The 22,865-nt window shown below is 42.8% G+C and overlaps 1 protein-coding gene across 3 annotated transcripts in view; it reads right to left on the bottom strand.

Annotated features, from left to right (window-relative positions):
• arhgef4 (Rho guanine nucleotide exchange factor (GEF) 4) overlaps window positions 1-22,865 on the bottom strand; it is a 61,320-nt gene that overhangs the window by 32,747 nt on the left and 5,708 nt on the right. For 2 of the 3 annotated variants that reach the window (XM_015954821.3, XM_015954822.3), the window contains exon 2: window positions 3,706-3,854. In XM_015954821.3, coding sequence (XP_015810307.3) covers window positions 3,706-3,854 — 149 coding nt within the window. Of the gene's footprint in view, window positions 1-3,705; window positions 3,855-22,865 lie in introns of those variants that run through there. The other variant, XM_054751370.2, reaches the window with a different exon arrangement.

The raw sequence follows: 22,865 nt of genomic DNA on the forward strand, positions 1-22,865 counted from the left end.
AGAAAGAGAGAGAAAGAGAGAGAAAGAGAGAGAAAGAGAGAAAGAGAGAGAGACCTGAAGTCACTGGGATGTTTTAGCTAAATACAGCTGTAGACAAACCAGGAAGCGGCGAAAGGCACCAACTAGGCATGTGTGCGTGTGAGTGGGTGGTGGGGCGGACATGTTTTGGCGGGCTTGGATTGAAGCAGCACCCATCTGGTTGACAGGTGACTGCTCTCAGAGCCACAGATTCACTCCCTCTGTTCAGTGCTGGATTCATTAACACATCATCGCTCCAACTCAGCATTACTTTCTCAGCCCTGACAGAGCTAAAGTCATGAAGTTCTGCAGGTTGGAGCTTTTAGCAGTTGTTAGTGTCTAATCACAAGTGTTCTCCAAGGACAATATGTAAAGGGCAGGGGTCGACTCTAGGATCAGAGGTTTAGGGGGTTGAACGCAGTTTTTATAATAAGAGCAAATAAAAGATTCGTGGTGTGGAAACATTGGTTGGCATTGTCAATAGTGATGTGACGTTCACAAATAAATCTTTTGACCGACTTTTTGAAGTAAACAATGAGAGCTGAGTCCGTGTAGAGGACCGTTCATCTTGTCCTCTAGTGACCCCACCCTCCAAGATCGCCAGTCTTTTAAACGGCTCATTGAGGTAAATGGATCTCGAATCAACCACTCCATTTAAAGAGCCTTAGGTCCCGTCGCTAATTGCCACCAAACGAACAGGTAATATTTTTAGATCTATTTATGTATATTTAACTCTATCTTCTACAAATGTCAACAAATGATTGAAAACCATTAAAGACTTTCTGCAAAAGTTTCCTTTTCTTTCCTAATTTCACCTTTCAGGTACAGCAGTAGCTCAGAAGTGAGAGCGGGTTGTCCAGTAATCAAAAGGTTGCAGGTTCAATCTCGGCTCCGACCAGAGAATGCTGCTGTTGTGTTCTTGGGCAAGACACCTAACCCACCTGACCTGCTGGTGGTGGTCGGAGGGACCGGTGGCACCAGTTTATGGCAGGCCTCGCCTCTGTCAGAGCGCACCAGGGCAGCTGTGGCTACATTGTAGCTCATCATCACCAGCATGTGACTGTGTGAATGGCTGACTGTGTTGTGAAGTGCCTTGGGGGTTTGTAGAACCCTAAGAAGGCGCTATACAAATACAGGCCATTTATCATTCATCCATTCATTTTCAGCCGCTTATCGGGAGTCAGGTCACAGGGGCAGCAACTTAAACCCTAATTTATACATCTCCATCAGCTCCACGAGGGAGAGACACGCACGGACGGAGACGTTTTGCTCTCGGACTTCTCAGTCTTCTGGGGAGTTTTGAGAAGCAACTCCTCGCCAGGACAACAGAGAGCGTAGCGCTGTTCTGTGGTATCCTCTCATGTGTCCGTTCCAAGATTTACTCTTGTGTTCATATTGTGTTTTTTGTATTTAAGAGACTTTTAATTTGGACAAATTTGTCCCTCATTGTCCTCCACCTCTTCATACGCCTGCCAACTCTGAATTCACGTGTCCCATCATTTTTATCCACAAATGAAACGTTTGCTGCGCATCTTTTCACTCCTCCAGTCACGGGTGAATAAAATGTTTTTCCACGAGGTATTCTTCAAGCTGCTCCTTATCTGCTGCTAGATTCGGCCCTCTTTATGATTTTAAGAGCACAATGGCGGCGCTGTTGATGACAGCAGCATCCTGACCAATCACAAGCTTGCGTTCTCTGTCTTGTCATACGGATGTTTGGAAATAAGAGCTCGACTCCGTCTGTCCTTGCGAGGGCTCTTCAGCAGGTTCACATTGCATGTCTTTCGCTCGCCGCAGACGGAGAAGTATAAATTAGGCTTCCCTCTCCACAACCACTTGGGCCAGCTCCTCCGGGGGAATACCAAGGTGTTCCCGGGCCAACCGAGAAACATAGTCCCTCCAGCATGTCCTGGGTCTTCCCTTGGGTCTCCTTCTATTTGGCCGTGCCTGGAAAACCTCAAGGAGGTGTCCAGGAGGCATCCTGACCAGATGCCCAAGCCACCTCAACTGGCTCCTCTTGATATGGACCCCGAGATACTTCAAACTCCTTCACTTGAGCCAGGCCCTTGTCCCTGACCTAGAGAAGACGTTCTACCCTTTTCTGATTCAAGACCATGGTCTCGGACTTAGAGGAGCTTTACCAATTTTAAAACCTGACTATTCAAAAGTGTCAAACATGTGAACAAATAACTTATAGCAGACTTTTAGGGAAGAGGGAAAAATATCACTGATTTTAATCTCAGAAAAAGTCAAATCTTCTGACTTTTCCTTCAAAATTCTCAGAATAAGCAATCAAGGCTTCAATTCAAAAACTTCAGGGTTTCTATAAACAATTGTTCCTTTAAGTGTTTGGCTTGCATTTACAGGTGAAACTGGCAAAATTAGAGTGTGATGCAAAAAGCCATTTATGGTAAATGGTCTGTATTTGATACAGCGCCTAGAACCCCCCAAGGTGCTGTACAACACAATCAGTCATTCACCCATTCACACACATATTCACATGTTGGTGGGCGGGCATCCCTGGGGCACACTGACAGAGGCGAGTCTGTCATACACCGGTCCCCCCAAGGGCCACCACCAGCAGGTGAAACTAATTTATGGATTCAATGCACAGCCAGATATTTTAGCCTTTAGCAGCAGCTCAGGTGGTAGAGCGGGTTGCCTCATGATCGGAGGGTCATGGGTTCGATTCCAGCTCCTGCCAGGGGTATCCTGCTGTTGTGTCCTTGGGCAAGACACTTCACCCAACTTGCCTGTGTTAGTGGTGGTCAGAGGGGCCGACGGCGCCAAATGGCAGCCTCGCCTCTGTCAGACCTCCCCAGGGCAGCTGTGGCTACAAGTAGCTTACCATCACTAGCAGTGTGTGAATGTGAGAGTGTGTGAAAGCGTATTTGGGTGTCTAGAAAAGTGCTATATAAGTTCAATGCATTATTATTATTATTATTATTATTTGCTATAACTGTGATGATTAAGGCTTATAGTTTATGAAAACTCCACATTCTAAATCTCAATTATTAGATTATTGTGAAAATTTTCAATAATCTAGACTCAAAGTGTCACATTCAATTTTTTTAACGAGTTTGAGGGCCAAACAGGGGTTGGCTGGGGTGTAGAAAGAGGAGGGCACTGCTTTAGATGGTCTCTCAGGCTAAGAAGTATTACTGACATAAACAGACTTTTGCATCATGTTCTCACGTTTCCAGTTTCACCTGTGTCCCTGTTAAATTCTATCTTATATAAATAACTTTTATGTATTCTAGCATTTTCTCCACCGTGCTTTAGCACACTAAAAGATATGTAGAAACAAATAAGCTGTGTTTCTGATCTAAAACATGCAGAAACGTGCTGGAACCCAACTGCTGGCAAACCAGATGCCACAAAAAAGTGACTTACATGCACCCACACACATCAGCACATCTATACCCCGCTGGTGCTAATGTGAGGTCCGGTCCAGGGGGGTGGGCCCACGGGCCACCTATTGAGTACCACTGACTTAACTGTGGTCAAGCTTAGAGTCAGGTAAGGGATGCACTGGGACTGAAACCACTAGAGCAGCAAATGGTCCAAACTTCTCCTGATAGGACGTAACCACAATCCTTCCTGGTTCAGTCCTGGCTCTGAGTTTCACTTGGTTTATATTTAATCAATGAACACCTCCTTAATCATTAAATGTATGAAAGTGAGCACCTCATTGATGGCTAGCTGCTCTCCACCTCCTCCTGGGTGTTCATACCGATGTCCAGAACTGTGAAAGTCTTCATACAGAATGTCCTCTTTACTACAGAGTTCATCACAAAACACGGACTTCTCTGATCCTCCATCAGGGACCACCACCGCTGAAACAAGGAGAGGACAGAGACAAGATTAAAATGCATGTTTTATACAGTCAAAACTTTAAGACCACTTAAAAAATGTCCAAATATCTTATTTTGCATGGTTGGATCTTAGCATGTTCTAAGAAGAGCTTCAACATGCAACAAGAAGAAATGAGAACGAGACAAAACATCTTGTGAGCAGCAGTTTATGGAAAACAAGGCTTGACCTGAACCAGGCTGTTTTACAGCTGATCAAAAGTTTCATATCATAAACCCCAAAAACAGAAATCAAAGTTCCAAACATCAGCTAAGTAAAGACTAGCCCCACTGTTACTGCTGATCACTTCAAGAGTGTTCGATGCAAACGTTTCCATGATTTGAGTGGGCACATTTCTCTTGTACTGACGAAGACTGCGGGAAGAGCATCTACTGTCTGGAACTGTTGTCCATTTTTGTAAACATTCCAAGCCATCCATCCCCAAAAGTTCTCAAGAAGATTTAGATCCAGGAGAAATGTGGGATGATCCAAAAAGATTCATGGTCTGTTGTCCTGGTGAAAACCCCAGTGGTTGGCACACAGACAAGGGCCCTGAGCCATGAGGGATTCTCTCTGCAACATCTGGACATAACCACAGCTGTTTGACATACCTGCATCTTCAAACGCTTCATTTTTTCCATTAAAGTAAAAAGCAACTCAGATCATCATGGCACCTCCTCCACTGTGAAACAGAAAATCTCTTAGGTGAGATCTGTTTGTTATGCCACTAACGTTGGAAACTAGGACTATCATGGTTAAATTTCTTCTCAAAAGCTGAAAACTGAAAATGTTTTCTACCTTTCAATGTTCCATGTTTGGTGCTGGCTGCGCAGTGGTGCAGTGGTTAGAGCTGTTGCCTTGCAGTAAGAAGGTCCTTGGTTCGCTTCCCGGCCTGGGATCTTTCTGCATGGAGTTTGCATGTTCTCCCTGTGCATGTGTGGGTTCTCTCCGGGTCCTCCGGCTTCCTCCCACAGTCCAAAAACATGACTGTTAGGTTCATTGGTCTGTCTAAATTGTCCTTAGGTGTGTGTGTGTGTGTGTGTGTGCATGATTGTTTGTCCTGTGTGCCTCTGTGTTGCCCTGCGATGGACTGGCTCTCTGTCCAGGGTGTACCCCGCCTGATTGCCCGTTGGATGCTGGAGATAGGCACCAGCCCCCCCGCGACCCCACGTGGACAAAGCGGGTTCAGAAAATGGATGGATGGATGTTTGGTGCTCTCTTGCAAAGGCCAAATGGTCAGTTCCGTAGCATTCAAGGGGACAAAGCCTTTGAAGACATTTTTTGGTTTTGAAGCCCTTCAGTATCAGATGTTGTTTGATGGTTATAGGGCTGCAGTCGGCACCAGTAACAGCCTTCATATATATATATATATATATATATATATATATATATATATATATATATATATATATATATATATATATATATATATAATTTTTTTTTTGCCTTTGCCATCAGAAGTTAATTAAAGTGTGACAACCTGACAGGAAAAAAACAACAAATCCACATTGTTGCACAGATTTGGCCGTTTGAAGGATTTTGATCAGCTGTACAAATGTATGCTCACAAAATGTTTTGTCTCACTCAGAGTTTTTCCTGTTAGATCTTGAAGCTCTACTTGGAACCTTTTTTTTTAATTCAAGTTTTTATTGAACTTTCTTTGTGGGGCTGGTACATAACAGTCTCAATAGATACTAAACATGGAGGGACTAAACATACAGTTATAACAGTTGATTTTGAATACAAGTCCCAATCATATAACTCTTACAGACACGTAAAGTCGGAACAACAGCAGTCACATAACATGCTTGATTTCACCCAAGGCCTTTGTCTGTCTTTAAAAAGTTCCAGAATCCATCCCAGTGAGAAGTTCCCTCTCTGTTGTCTTCACTCATTTTACTGAGCATACATTCATATGATGCAGATTCGGCCATTGCACAGACCCATTCCTTAACCTCTGGAGATTCTACTGCTTTCCAGTGTCTTAAAATGACTCGACAGGCTGTTATTAACCCCACTGAGATGATTGAAAAATTACACTTATTTACATTAGGCAACTGAGATTTATCTCCCAATAAGCACAGTTCTGGGTTAAAAGGGATGTCTGTTCCACACCAATTACTTAGGATCTTGACAATACGGGTCCAAAAACATCTGATAGGCGCACATTCCCAAATACAATGCGTGAACGTCCCAATATTCATTTTGCATTTCCAACACAAATCATCATCCACTAGCTTCATTCTAAACAGTCTAGATGGTGTATAATAGTATCTGTTTAGCACATTATATTGTGTGAGTTTACTCCTCACCTCTCTTACGTGTTTACCACAGTTAACAATTGTTTTCATATATCATCATCGAACATTATGCCAAGGTCTTTCTGCCAGATCATTTTTAACTGGTTGGAATCATCACTGAGGAGAGAGTTAATGATTCTATAGAACTGCGAGGCTTTTTGTTTACTAGTTGGAAGTTTCATATACTCAGTTACTGTGTTGTCTTCAATATTATATGGCTGCGAGTGACCCCTTCCCTCTAAGTTAAACTCTTGCACTAGTTCAGCATATGACAGAAACGCCCCGTCCTTAAACAAATCTCCAATAGTATTTAATCCTTTCACTTGCCACTCTTTCCAGTAAACAGGTTTCTTCCCTATGCAGACCTTGGGATTATACCATAATGGGGAATATTTCTGCTGAGTATGTTTGAGGTTTAACAGTCTATGAACTTTGTTCCATACATCCTTTGAATGTAAAAGTACTGGATTAGTAATATTAGACCTTTGTGCTAGTATCGCTGAAGGTTGAAAAGGTAAACATATCTTTTCCTCCACCCTGGTTTATCTGTTATTGTTTGCCAATACCTTGCTATTTTTGTCATCTCAAATGCTAGATAATACAATCTCAGGTCTGGCAAACCCAGCCCTCCTTTCTCCCTATGTGCACATAATTTCCCTTAATTTCAGTCTTGGTTTTTTTCCATTCCATAAAAATGTTTTAATTACATCATCTAGTCGTCTAAAGATGGCAGGTGGAATCTTAATTGGCAACATCATTATAACATAGGTAATTTGTGGGGCAACAATCATCTTTTTAGTATTAATTTTTCCCATCAGACTCAATTTTAGTTTTGACCATTTATCAAGATTTGTTTTTAGCCTTTGAAGCAGGGGGTTGAAATTCAATGCTATTATTTCATCTATATCCTCAGAGAGGTTAATACCGAGATATTTCATTCCCCCACGCGTCCATTTAAATTTAAATGTTTCTACCATGGATGAAATGCATAGCTTAGAAAGGGGCGTTGCCTCTGATTTATTCCAATTAATGGAGTACCCAGAAAGTTTAGAAAAAGATTGTATAGTATCCATTAAATGTGGTAGCGACTTTAAGGGCTCCGATACCACTGCCAAAATGTTGTCCGCATACAGCAGTAACTTATATTCATTGCCCCCTACCCTTATTCCTTTTATTCCCTGGTGCGTTCTGATGGACACTGCTAGGACCTCCAAGAAAATAATGAATAATAAGGGGCTCAGAGAGCATCCCTGTCTAGTCCCTCTAGTCAGGTTGAAGAAAGGGGAGACTATCCCATTTGTCATCACCGCAGCCTTAGGTTCCTTATATAACATTGTAATCCATTTTATAAAATCAGCAGTGAAACCAAAATGCCCTAGAGTGGAGAGCAAAAATTGCCACTCCACCCTATCAAATGCCTTTTCAGCGTCCAAAGATAGAGCAGCAATAGGAATATCTCGGGATTGACTGATCCACATCAGATGTAGTAGGAGTCTAACATTGTCTGTCGATGTTCTATTTTTCATAAACCCAACTTGATTAGGATGTATGATATTTGGTAATACCTGTTGTAAACGTGTCGCCAGTATCTTTGTAAGAATTTTGCAGTCAAGGTTGAGCAAACTAATGGGTCTATAACTTGAAGGGTCAGTTGGATCTTTACCTGGTTTGGGGATTAGTGATATTGTTGCCAGTCCCCACATGCCAAAGACAGTGGCAAGAAACGGAGTCAACAGGTGGGCCACAGAGATAAGTTTGGACCCACACTGAAACACACTGAACTGGCTTATGCGAGTAAAATCAGCCAGAAGACAGGAGCCCAACTGCACAACAAGCATCCAAGCTGAGGGTCACAGGGACAAGAGGACAGAACTGGGCAAAAGGTCAGGAAGCAGGCTGGCTCCACCTCTGGCGGGAAAGACAGGACTGGAACAGAGTGAAAAACAGCTCATCAGATCAAGAAGCCCTCTCAGGAATGCTGAAGGGAAACTGCAGATTTGCTACAAACATGGTGATTAATGATCTGTGTTAAGCTAAAAAGTGTGTATCTGGTAAATGACCCCATGACCTTACTGTCATGAGGTAATGATTTTACCTTGTCTAAGCTGACCCAAGGAGGGTATAAAAGAGCAGCTCTGACCAGAGCTGGGATACAACAGTTGGGGCATACGACAGGAAGAGACAGAGCAGAGCTGGGGGAGAAGAGGTCGGCCTCCGTCCAGAGGACGGAGGCTGACAGAGAGACAAAGTTTTTGGGGCAGTCAACAGAGACAGAAGGAGCCGTAGCTCAAAGACAGAGTTGGTGTAAATCAACTCCATATTTCTTAATTAATCATTAGGACTAATTTCTCCTTGGGGGAAGTGGTTAGTTTTATATTTACTCATTTTTGTATTTTTTAATCTTGTAATAAACTTTTTGAAGAAGAATCTACATTCCTGATTCTTAAAAGGTCCTCTTTGAAGGGGCCAGTGGGAGCCCTGACCATATTGAGCAGAGGTAAGCACATTAATCATAGGTTCCTGAATTATCAGGATTTACTTTACGGTTTGTGACAGATTAATATGAAGAAACCTTAAGATAAAAGGAGCTTGTCTCCTTCCTCTCCCGCGAGTAACGAGATGTCTTAAGGATGATAAAACCAAAACATTAGAGGTTAATTTTTGGCTCTGATTGCAAGTGTGGAAAAAGTCTCTATCAGCGCTGGGAGGTTGGATTAATTAGATAAATTGATAAATCTATGTTAGCCTGATCAACTAACAAGAATCATTTTATAGTTACCAACCACCCACATAAGCTGACAGGGGCGCAATTAATCCAAATAACCCAAATAATTGCCAGCGGGCCGGCCTCCCGCCGGGCTTCGTCCCTAGTATCTAAACCAATAGATAACGGGATTGATTAAAAAGAAGTGGGCTATTACAAAGGGACAAGTCTTGCATATCATTCTATCTTAAAATAGAAGACTGATTCTAAACTTAGGAAGTCCAGACCAGGGTCTAGTACGATAAAACTCACCGATATCCCCACTGAACCCTGAAAGATGCACAGTCTCATAAGTTCTAACGGAACTGGGTTTTAACGGAACCGACAAATGGGACGTGCACGCGACAATATCACCGCTTCGTTAAAAGTTGGTGCTATGCAGCCCTTATCAAACATTTCCTGGTATACCTCACGGAGTATTGGTGCAACAATATCTGCAAAGGTCTTATAGTACTCTACAGGAAGTCCGTCATAACCTGGTGACTTTCCATTTTTCATGGAGGCAATCGCCTTCCTAATTTCGGCCTCAGTTATAGGCAAATCTAGTCCCTCTGTTTCATGACTTTTAAGCCTGGGCAGACCTACATTCAGAAGGAACCGTTCTATATTTTCTTTTGGCTTATCCACCGAGATTGAAGATGTGTACAATTTTTCGTAATATTGCTGGAAGATATTATTTATGCCTTTAGCTGTGTAAATTTCTTCATCCCCCTGCTTTATAACTGGGATGGCATTACTATTATTTTTTTCTTTTAATTGTCTGGCCAACAATTTCCCCATTTTCTCCCCTCCTTCATAATAACTTGTTTTTAGCCGATACACAGCATATTCTGCTTTCTTGTTATATATGCTGTGTAGGGAGTATTTAAGTTTACATAATTCCTGAAGTTTACTATCAGAAATGCTTTTTGACAGTTCTAGTTCTTTTCTTTTTATTTCCTCCTCTAATTCCTTAATCTTGTTAATACTCTCTTTTTTCTTTCTAGATGCATGTGCTATAAATTTTCCTCTGATGTATGCCTTTGAGGCCTCCCATACTGTGGTTATTTCTGCAGTACTACCTATATTGATTTCAAAAAATACTTTCAAGTCCTCCTCCACTGCCTTTCTAAAAGATAAGTCTGACAGTAATCCAATGTTTAGTCTCCATCTTCCCCTTCGTTCAACCTTCTGGCTCGCCAAAAACAGTAGTTCCACAGGTGCATGATCTGTAATAGATATTGGTTGTATATTGCAATTTGCTATTTTGTCTACCAGGGAATTGCTAAGTAAGAAAAAATCTATCCTTGAAAATGTTTTATGACAATGTGAAAAGAAGGTGAAATCCTTTGTATTTGGGTTAATCAGTCTCCATATATCTATTAGTCCCATATGTCTACTCAGCATTTGCAAGGCTCGTCTTTCCTTATACATGAGGGGAGGCCTGAAAACACTTCTGTCCAAAACTGGGTCCATAACCTCATTAAAATCCCCCGCCAGGACTATTTCACCTTCAGTATTGCCCAGTATTTTATTCACCTCATGGAAGAAGATTGGATCTCCCTTGTTGGGATCTCCCTTGTTGGGTGCATATATGTTGCACAGTACTAACCGGACTCCTTCTATTACTGCTTCCACACATATAATTCGGCCCTCTGTATCTTTACTTAGCTTTCGTAAAATGAAGCTCACATTTTTGTGGACCAGGATCATAACCCCATTACATTTACTTGAAAATGAGCTGTGAAAAAGATTTTGTCTCACTCAAAGTTTTTCCTGTTAGATCTTGAAGCTCTACTTGGAACCTTGTGAAGATCCAACCATGCATGACCCAATACTGGAGAGTACTGATCATGATAAATCCCTTGAAAGAGGCAATGCCATCTAACCTCCAGCCAATCATAGGCCTCTGTACAACATAGCTCCTGTCAAGTCAATCCAACCAGTCAGCCAGCAATTATATTTTATCAGCCTGGAGACACCTGGATCTGCCCTAGGACCTCCACCTAGTAACCAAATCACAACCACTGCAGGTCACTCATTTCAAAGCTTCCACAGGATGCTGAAACTCCTTGTCTCTATTGGCTGAGTCCAAACATACTGAAAAGAAAGCTCAGCTGATTGGGTACAGGGTCTTGGTCTTTTAGTCATGACACAGATCACATGTGTCATGTCACTGACATGATAGCGCGAGCGCCATCTTACTCTAGCGGCAACAACAACAACTTGACATCAATCATGGAGAGGAGGGAACAAAGGAGTGGACAGTAAAGAGGGGGGACGGGTGCAGGGAGGGTGCTAGTTAAGAAGATGCTCTCTGAAGAGCAGGGTCTTCAGGAGTTTCTTGAAAATTGAAAAGGAAGCTCCTGTTCTGGTAGTGTTTGGAAGGTCATTCCACATTTGTGGAACAATGCATGAGAAGAGTCTGGATTGTCCTACACGTTGTGTAGGCACTGCTAGCTGACGATCCTGTGAGGACCGGAGTGGCCGGGCCGAGACGTAAGCCTTTGCAAGAGGATTCAGGTAGATGGGAGCCGTACCATCTAGGACTTTGTATGCTAGTATTAGCAATTTGAATTTGATGCGTGCTGCTAGTGGTAGACAGTGGAGCTCAATGAACAGAGGGGTGATGTGTGCTCTTTTTGGCTGGTTGAAGAACAGACGAACCACTGCGTTCTGGACCATTTGAAGAGGTCTCACAGTACAGGCTGGAAGACCAGTTAGAAGGGCATTGCAGTAATCGAGGCGGGAGATGACAGTAGATTGCACCAGGAGCTGGGAGGCATGTTGCGTTAGGTATGGTCTGATCTATGGCGCCAGACCCGTGCCACAACCCGTGCACGCGCATTGGGTCCACAGCGCGCGTGTGAACGGGACTCGCGAGCGAAAATATACATGGCAGCGCGCGTGTGAACGGGACTCGCGAGCGAAAATATACATGGCGAGAGGTCATTTGTGCACTGAGAGGGAGCAAACTGTGTCTGTGAGCGCACAAGGATGTGCACAAGTGACAAACTTGCGTGCGCGCATTGCCAACGAGCACACGGCAGAGGAAAACGTGCGCGCGCGGCAGCCTCTGTGCGCTCGGTTTCTAATTCCGCTCGCTCGGCTGTGAGGGATTTTGGCACTCTGGAGGCGTGGCCTGTGGCAGATCTTCCCTGTCCTCTGATTGGTTAGTTTACCCCGCACTTTACTCTCTACCTATCTATATAAAAAAATCTAAGATTCAGTAGTTGCTGTCATAGCTCAGCTGGGAGAGCGGGTGACTCTCCCCCTGGAGGATCCAGGCTCGAGTCCGGCCAAGGAACATAGAGTTGATGTTATATTATTCTTTCCTAATTCCTGTGATATTATTTTACAGTTGTGACCGTTCAACTGTCATTAAACGTCCGAATGTTTGCTGGGCAGTGTTTTAAAAAGTGCACATAAGCTAGATGGTTTTAACCAGGTAAAAATAGACTTGTGGGTGTAGGTATGTTCAAGTTTAAAAAGTTCTTGCCTCATTAATGTATTGTTTATTTTTTTCAGCATTTAATTGACAAATTATCCTTTCAAATAATGAGTTTTGTTTATGTATTTTACATAAACAAAACACCCCACTTAGACCAATAGTTGACAGCAAAGGTACACCAACATACAACATGGCAAAAGATATCAGCAGAATCATCAGCCCGTTATTAGGAAATACAGACCAACACTGCAAAAATAGCATAGAATTGGCAAAAGAACTAAAGGAAATTACAATAGAAGACAACGACATACTCATCTCACATGACGTCACATCTCTGTTCACAAAAACACCAACCCAAAAAACCATAGACATAGTAGTTAACAGAATCAGACAAGACAAAACTTTACATAAAAGGACAAACCTCACAGCAGATGACATAGCACAACTGATAGGACTGGTAGCTAACTCCACTTACTTCACATACGACAACACAATATACAAACAACTGGAAGGCTTCGCCATGGGTAACCCGTTATCAGCCACCCTGTGCGAGTTTTTCATGGAAGACCTGGAACAAAAAGCCATAGCCACCGCCCCCCCAAACTGCAAAATAAAACTATGGAAACACTACGTAGACGACATACTGGAAATCATACCAAAAGGTCAAACAGAAACACTAACACAACACTTAAACAATATTGACGACACGGGCAACATAAAATTCACTTATGAGTTAGAAACAGAAGGCAGCATAGCATTTATGGACATGAAAATCACCAGGCAGACCGACGGGACCCTAAACATAAACACATACAGAAAACCAACACACACAGACCAATATTTATTATGGACATCAGAACACCCCACCATACACAAAATGTCAGTAATCAGAACATTATATCACCGAGCAAACATAATAACAGAAGAGAGAGACCGTAAACAAGAGGACAAACACATACAACACGCTTTAAAGACCTGCAGATACCCGACATGGGCTATAAACAAAGGAAAACAACAAACAAAAACAGAAAGCAAAGAACAACCCAAAAAAAGAACCAGAAACCCAGAAAGACAAGAACCAAAACCAGTGATAACCCTACCATACATCAGAGGCATAACGGAAAAAATAAGAGCAACAATGAAAAAACACAACATAAACACACCAACAAAGCCATACACAACAGTTAGAAACAGATTAGTACACCCAAAAGACAAAATATCAGCTGGACAAAAATGTGGAGTCATCTACGAAATCCCATGCAAAATATGCAATAAAACATACATAGGAGAAACCGGACGCCAACTCAATACACGGACAATAGAACACAGAAAGGAGTGCGAGAAAGAGGCAAATCGTAAACACACAAGAGCAGCAAAAGAAGAAGCAGAAAGTACAATAAAAAAGTCAGCCGTAACAGATCATTGCTTAAGAGAAAACCATATAATGGACTGGGACAGCACACGGATCATAACCACTGAACAACAAAAATACAAAAGATGGATCAAGGAAGCAATAGAGATAAGGAGACGTGGATGTGGGACCATGAACAGGGACGACGGAGTTTACACGCTGGACCACGCATGGGAATGCATCGTCGGAGAGGGGAGAGCGGGCAGTAGAGGGCGACAACGTCCTCTGCTGCCTGCAGATAAACGGAGAAGGAAGTGACGCGCCACCATCAGCGTCAGCCTGAAGAAGCCGGCAGCTGTCGGCGAAACCGTAGCTACAAACAGGTAAACAAAACTGTTTCTGTGTTTAAAAAAGAACGAAAAGCATGGATTTACAAAGACACAGCAAGAACACACCTAAGATGTTCAAATTACAGTCAAACAGGGACCTAACAGCCCATATAAGAGGGCTAGGTACCCCTTAATCCTGGTACCCCCGCAGGGCCCCCCAAGGGATATGGTCGAACGCTTTGGTTGGATAAACTCCCATACAACCTCCAGTACCCCTCTAAGGGTATAGAGCTGGTCCAGTGTTCCACAGCCAGCACAGAGGCCACATTGCTCCTCCTGAATCTGAGATTCAACTATTCGATGGATCTTCTCCTCCAGAACCCAGGATGGGTCAGGAGTGTGATCCCCCTGTAATCGGAACACACCCTGTGGTCCCCCTTTTTAAATAGGGGGACCATCACCCCAGTCTGCCAGTCCAGTGGAACTGTCTTCCATGTTCACACAATATTGCAGAGCTGCTTTAGCCAACACAGCCCTATGACAGCCAGAGCCTTAAGGAACTCCAGGCTGATCTCATCCACCCCAGAACCTTGCCACCAAGGTGCTTTTTGACCACCTCAGCGTCCTCAGCCCCAGTGATTGCATATTCCAACCCAACACCACTCAAATTTAGATCAGGGGGGCCATTCCACCAAACCACACCGCTCCAGATCTCATTGTCATTGCCCACATGAGCGTTTAAGTCCCTGAGAAGAACAAGGGAGTCACCGGATGGAGCGCATTCCAGCACCCCCTCCAAGTACTCAGAAAAGGATGGGTAGTCTAAACTGCAGTTTGGCACATAAGCACAAACCACAGGCAGGACCCATCCCCCTCCACACACAGACGGACGGAGGCTTCCATCTTGTTCACCGGAGTAAACCCTGTACAGGCACCTAGATGGAGGACAACAAGTATGCCCACCCCTGCTCGGTACTTCTCAGTGGTAGCAACTCCAGAGTGGTAAAGTGCCCAACCCCTCTCAAGGAAAGTGGTCCCAGAGCCATGTGTTGAGGTGAGTCTGATTATATCTAATTGGAGTTTTTCAACCTCACAGACCAAATATGGCTCCTTTCCCACCAGAGGTGACATTCTATGTGCCGAGAGCCAGCTTCTGTAGCCGAGGATCACACAGCCAAGGTCTCTGCCTTTGGGTACCTAACACACATGGCACCGGACCCCTTTGGCCTCTCCCATGAGTGGTGAGCCTATAGTAAGAGGGACCCACATCTCCTCTTCGGGCTGTGCCCACCTCGGCTCCATGGGTGAAAGCCTGGCCACCAGGTGCTTTCCAACATGCCCCACCTCCAGAAGGGGGTCATTGTTTATGAAACATAAATTATTTTTTGAGCTATTCCTTCAACATGGAAATAAGATGCTTGCAGTGTTGGGCATCTTACATAAAAAAGTAATTAGTTATAGTTATGCTAGACAACTAATTACTTTTTCACAAAAGTAATTGAGTTAGTTACTCAGTTACCACATTGTAAAAGTAATTAGTTACCTAGCAAAGTATTTGTAACTTTACTTTTATGTTCTATAACACAGTTACGTTCTATTATATCTATAACGTGAACCTTTTTTTAACTGAATGATACTTACTAATTCTTCCTAATTAGCTCATTCAGCAAGAATGTCCCTATGAATATCTGGAATGTTAATTTCTACTAGGAACCAAAGAACTATAAATGTCTAGAATACATATCCAGTCTTCCTAACAAATGTTAAAAAGGCCACCTTAGGTCTGTAGGGATTCTGAGATATCTCAAACTTAATTCCTACTAGTGCAGTTGTCATTATGGACTCCCTAATTATAATTTCTACTATTGAAAACATAACTGTTGATGTCTTCATTTGCGGTTTTGACTAATTAGTAGTAGGAAAAATACAATTATTGCTATATAAAGAGGGATTTACAGAGAGATCCAATTGTTAATTAATGATAAAATGGCTTGCCATGATCTGCTCACTCCCAGCGTGTCCTGTTTTCTTTTTCTACAGTCACTGGTTTGCATTCATGTCCTCACTTTCTGAAATGCTGTTTATTTTTCTTTGCTAATCTTTTACAGATTAGTCCTCACTTGGGCTGGGCAATAAATCGAAAATGTAACGTTATCAAAATTTCTGACTCTTATCGAGATCATTTTCCCCAGGTCAATAAATTTGATAATAAAAAAATTAAAAGACGTGTAGGTTGGCAACAGTCATGTCCCTTTAAGAAGCTGTACCGTCTTGCACCACATAAAAATGTGACTCAACGTAATTCATGTGGCAGCCCCATCTAGTGGACAACTTCTGTTTCCACGCATACCTGTAGTTATCGTCCATTTATCGTTATCGAGGTGAAATCCTCAATATATCATGATACTGATTTTAGGCCATATAACCCAGCCCTAGTCCTCACCAATATTTACAAGCCCATCATGTTAACCCTTTAGGTGCCATAGTTTTTTCAGTAAAATATGAAATTTTTATATCACTATTTAAAGGGCTTGTAGCTTAAATCTAGTTAGAGATAGAGGAATATTGTAAATTAGAAAAAGCTTCAGTACGAGCCAAATTTGTGATAGGAACAAATTCACTCACATAATTTGCATATTATGACATCATCAGGTGGCAGCCATATTGTATTGCATCACATTTGCAGATTTTTTTTTATGTTTTTGTCTTATTTTCTTAGTGTTGTTATTGTTTATGATACATATATACATACTCCTATGTAGACATATATAACTATGTATGTATATATATAATATTTTTTACTTTTTTGTTATGTTTACTGCGTATCAATCAAAAACACTGTTTTTGGTGCTTCAGTGTCATGAACACATTTTACTCATCCCTTCTTATATATATATATATATATATATATATATATATATAATCCTCAATCTCAGGCTTTTTCCACAAGCCCCATGCAGAACTGAATGGCAATGAACGCTTTAATTTCTGGGACAGTTACATCGTACCAGTCATCATATCTGGAGCTAGATTTCAGTTCCTCCCTCTCTAAATACTGGTGAGCATATCGGTTAGTTTCAGTTGTGATGAGGGTCCAGAATTCCTCATCCAAAAAAAAACTGACAGAAAATCAATGTGTTCTGAATTTGACAGATCTCTGTCTCCACAGTATCCAACTGGCTCATCAAAATGCCTGATCCACTTGGAATACTGTTCCTCTTCTCCCAAACTAACCCAGCCATCATCATTATTATTGTCACTGAGGCTGTGTTGGGCCACCCCCCTGCTAGCAGTGATTTTTTTTCCCGCGGTCCCTCCCCCTCCTGCTGCAATTCCCGTGGTTTACACTCCCAGGGCTAAATCGATCGATCATCGATCACCAGCGGAGTTTTCACCGACCCATCACCACCACCACATCATTCCCCCCCCCCCCCCCCCCCAACCCCCCGGCACGGACCCCATATGAGCTGCTCGAGGCACCCCCGCCACCTGTCTTTCCCTGACCCAGCGGTGTCTCCCCCTCCGGCTCAAATTCCTGCGGATTACACCCTCGGGGCTGAATCAATCACCAGCGGAGTTTTCACCGGCCCGAGCCCTACCTAAAAAGAACGTCGTTAGTAACGCCGTTATGCTTAAATGCTGATTATCCCAGCACTGGATGCTTGGATTTACCCAGGCGAATTCCACAAAAGTACACAGCTGCAGACCTGGAGACCGCAGAATTGAGCTTGCTGCAGCTTCACGCTGTCATATCCCACTTAGCAATTTCCTGGTGTGCCCCACCAACGTTGGAATGGTACTGGTATGAAGACGTAATCTGTCTGAAAACCCACTCCAGTACTGACAGTGGTTTAACAAGCAGTCTGTCAAATCCCGGTCACATTCTCGCTTGGTTTTTGAGAGCTCCTGAAGATAAAATCCAACCGTGTCTACATATCAAATAGTTTTTTTAAGGATTTGACTTGGATACTGTTCCTCTCTGTCAGAACCTCATCATCAAGATCAGCCAGCAACAGCCGAGCACGATAGCTTCCTTCCTTGAAATGCTTCACCGAGCAGAGCAGACAGGATGACTGAGCCCAACAATAGTGATCCAACAGAAATGAAGACACTCCGGGCCAAGGTGATGTCGCTCCGAACGGAGGTGACATCACTCTGAAAAGTTACGAGTCTCCAAAATGTAGTCAAGCACATTGGCTACAAGTGCAAGACCCTCTCTGAGGCCCACATCAGACCGGTCAGCCTGGTACATACCCTCCAGCTACGCCCCTCCTCCACCCAGGAACCCAGGATCAACCTGCCTGATACATGGAATAGGCTGGACAGAAAGCCAGATCAACTGTTAGCCAACCTGGATATGATATTTGAATGCCTACCCACTACGTACACCTCATCTGTTCCCAGGGTGGTGCTGCTGACCTCCCTCCTGACTGTTCTTTATAATCAGAAGTTGGTGCTGTGCAATGACCACACTCAGTTTGTAATCAGACTTTGTAAGACTTTTGTTCCCCTCTCCTGTAAGGCGGAGGTGGAAAACCAACAACCTTCACCTTCGTCAGAGGAAACCAATCTGTTCCTCACTTTGCTGCTGAGCTCTGGACTCTGGTCGCAAAACTGAACTGGGGAGGCCTTGAAGTCTATTTTCTGGATGGACTCTTAGCTTACATCAAGGACGGGATGGTGGGCCAAGAAATACTGAGCTGAGCCAGAAGGTCGAGCTCTTGATTTACCAATCGATCTACATTACCCTCACGTGGTCACGAGCACTACACAACAATCTTAGTGGGGCTTAAACCAGCAACCGTCTGATTATGGAGCAGGGGCCTCATTTATCAAGCTTGCTTACGCACAAAACAGGGTTGGAAAACTGCGTAAGCAACTTTCCACGCAAACTTTGGGATTTATGAAAGACAACTTAGCGGAAAAATGTGCGCAACTTTAAGTTGACTAAAGACCTGGCTTACGCACATGTTGGACATGGAGAGCACCTGCAGTGCTGCTGCTGAGAAGGATACAATTATGAAATCCTGCAGCATTATCACTTGTACTGCTTTGTTTTCACACAGAACAAGATCCCCCACATGCACACACACGTGCGCGCACACTCACACACACACACAACCTGAAGCGCAGAATACGGAATGCAGAATATCAGCAGGGGGACAGATTAAGACAGAATGTCATGCGTCTGTGACAGTGAGTGTCCTGTCACTGTGACCCGATTAATCATGCACCCTGGCTTAGACAAGGGAGATCGCCGTTTGGCTGACTGGTTAGCGCGCGTGACTTTCACCTGGGAGTCTGAGGATCGAATCCCGACTGGACCATTTTTTTTATATCCGCCACAGATCCCTCTGAAGAATTCACAACATTGACAGCTTCAGCAATGCTGTGCCACTCCGTGGATTTTCTCTTATTTGTTTTGCAAAAGCACTTCCTTTCATTTCTCCACCTCACCCACAAGTACCTCACCTTCTGCTTCTGTGAAATTGCGCTTCTTTGATCTGCCTTGATCTACGGTCGCCATCGTCATTGGTGGAGCGCTGCAACAGCCGGCTTATGCATATGCATGAGATCCACAAGGCACTTTGCATCGACTATTTATGGCAGTAAGTGGGCGTGGTGAGAGCAGGATGTGACTAAAATGCAGCTGAGAAACATTCTCGTTAGTCTCCGATTTATGAAGCGGAGATTGCGTGCAGCTGTGTGTACTCCGTGTTTGATAGATCACGACCTACTTGGCGTGAGTACATTTTTTGCTGGGCTTAAGTACGGTTTTAGTAAGGATTCTACGCAATGTTTGATAACTGTCATTCCCACTTTAAAACTCTACTCTAAGAATTCAAAAACATCCTATCTAAGTTTTTTTTTTTTTTTTTTTTTTTTTTTACTTTAGGTCCAATGTCAATACTAATCGCAAGTCTGCTTTATTGTTTTTTTAAATCCCATGAGGGCTCAACATATTCTTGGTTTGTTAGATATTAAAATCAAATTTAGTCCCATGGCTCATTTTTCTGTTTTATACGTTTGATCTGAGCATTAATAAGAAAGTATCAAAACTGAGACCTTTTTGGTTTTGATGTTTGAACGTCAGTTTCTTTACTCCATCACCCCTAATTGGATGGTGGATTCAGCTGTTCAGCAGCTCATCAAGCTCTATAAGCCTGTTAATCACCTGCTGATGGAAATCAGGTGATCTGATGCAGAGTTAAAACAGAAACATACTGGATACCAGCTCCAGGACAAGGAGTGGGTACCACTGACCTACATCATCAGCTGGTGGAGCTCTAGCCTCCTTTTGTTTCTATGTTTGAACATTTAAAGCAAATAAAATCTGACATATCTAGGTAAGAGAACTCTGTGAAAGTTCCTCTGATCGAGTCCAATCAGAATGGAAAAGTCCATGGTCTGGTGACAGAGTAGTTTGAATTAGATCACAGAAATGATTCTGTGTGTGTGTGTGTGTGTGTGTGTGTGTGTGTGTGTGTGTGTGTGTGTGTGTGTGTGTGTGTGTGTGTGTGTGTGTGTGTGTGTGTGTGTGTGTGTGTGTGTTGTTTCAGCTTTAGCTACAACACATCACCTCAGGCTGAGAGCTTCAATGGCTCTTTATTGGGTCACCCAGCACAGACAAGTTTGTGATGGATGGTTCAGGACATTCTTCCCTAGCCTTGTTGCGGTTTCCTAACCACAGAGTGTGTGTGGATGTCCCAGAGCGGCCGTACTATTCCTTACACTCATAAGTTAAACGTGAACTCTAAGAAACCTTTGGGTGTAGATTCTCAACGTGTAACAAAAATGGCTGTGTTTATTTAAATGATTGCTGTGGCAACAGAAGGTGAAACTATGTTCTGGTTGAATATTACAAAGAGCTACAGGGGACATGGGAAAGGAGCCCAAAATCAAATGGCTTTTCTATACTATAATAGTTGTAGGCATCGAATTGGACTTAATGGGGTCCTGGAATTGTAAACCACGTTGGTTTTGGATGAGTATGGGCAGCTCGGGGTGTCTGATGTACCAAAGAGACTGTGCAGTCTTCAACCTGTTTTCATATGCAGATCAGTAATGCTGCAAAGGTGAGGGAGAAACGGTTCATTCTTAGAAAAGCTGGTTTAACACGTCATTTGCCTAGACACATAAACCCCTAAATGTCCATGTCCCAGTCCACTTCAACAATGTGAGTGAATCCTAATGAGGACCGACAAGGTTCAGTACTCTGATTTAAATCCATCCAATGTTGTTATAGTAAAACTTTGAAAGTGGATTCAGAATTTAGATCCAAACATCCTCGTAGCTCTGAAGCTTCAGAATCCAAAAGGGAGAAAAAACCTGCCGAGCTTCTAATGGAACATTTTGCCTGAAGGGAGATGGGGAGGAGGCAAGTCCTCACAACAGTAAAGCATTTCTCCTGGAACGAGAGAGACAAACTGAAAATCATCCTTTTGGTACACAAACCTATTTTCTGTTGATTATGCAAACTTCTGTCTGTGAATTCTTTCTTTGGGGAGAACGTGAACTGAACTTGCTCATATTTTGCTTAATGAACGTTAAAGTGAGCACGCTCATTCTGGTGTGTATGAACGGGTTCATAAATGGCATTCTTTTGCCATTCAAACTCCAGATATCCACTGAGCTAAAGCTAAATCATCCTGCTAACCATAGACTTTATAAAAAGTAGACCCCACAAACAGGACCACCATAGGCAGTAGCGGTCGGTACAGCGTCTACTCTTCTATGCCTATAGTGTGGAGGACGGATGTCATGGTGTGTTTCATTTACCTCAGAAAATATACAACTGCACATAAAATTGATGATAAATGTACCCTTAAAAGTTTATATCGTAAAATAAACAAGTTTCCACCACAGCTACTATGAAAACTGCTATATTTAACCTCAAAGTTGAATTAAAAAACAATCTCTGACTTTGGGGGAAGTTCCAGTTCATCATGTCTACTTGGAAGTTGGAATTTCCAAGTTTGGAATTAACTGGAACAAACTGGGGAAAGCATCAAATCTGAAAATACTAATCAGAGTCACACTGGTATTATTGAACTATTCATTTATTTATTTATTTGCTTAGTTTTTTGCTCATTCATTTGGGGCTGATTGTTGCTCTTTATGACCCAAGTTCTGTAACTGTTTCTTTTTCTTTGGGAAAACAACTCAGAAAACTCACTCACAAAATGTGAGAAATTACTTGGTTTAAAGATAATTAAATACTTTGCAATTTGGGATACATCCTTGTTTCCTATTTCAGCCTGGTTCTTTCCTACTAATGATTAATAATTTCTCTTTTAATGAAAGCTATATATATTAGGGCCCGACCAATATATCAGCCACCGATATTGGGGTCATTAACTCTATCGACTATCGGCCAAAAAGACGGCCGATATGGTCAATATTGCGCTACCTATCCAGCAGATGGCGCCATCTTTATGAACTCATGTCACAACACACATGCTGCGGAGCAGCAGGAGCAATTTGTAGGAGGTAAGTCTTCAGTTTTAAGCATATTTGTTGTGTCAGTGGTAAGTCGAACTGTAAAATAAGCAATGACAAAAGTATGTTTCCCCTCAACATGCTTCCTAAGTTTATTGTGTGCCTCGTGGCCTCGTATTGAAAAGTTACCCTGAAAATAAATAAATAAATAAATAAATAAAACTGCTGCAACATTACGCTCTATGCAGAGCTCGCGCTGCTTCCCCTGACGCATCCAGTCTGAGGCAGAATAGCTCATCAGCTCAGCAAGCACCTGTAGAGACATTTGATTACGCACAAAGTTCATGTGGAGCAGAAGCGGTCGGGCCACGGCAGGTGGAAT

Source organism: Nothobranchius furzeri, chromosome 7, assembly GCF_043380555.1.
Source record: "Nothobranchius furzeri strain GRZ-AD chromosome 7, NfurGRZ-RIMD1, whole genome shotgun sequence".
Classification (NCBI taxonomy): Eukaryota; Metazoa; Chordata; class Actinopteri; order Cyprinodontiformes; family Nothobranchiidae; genus Nothobranchius; species Nothobranchius furzeri.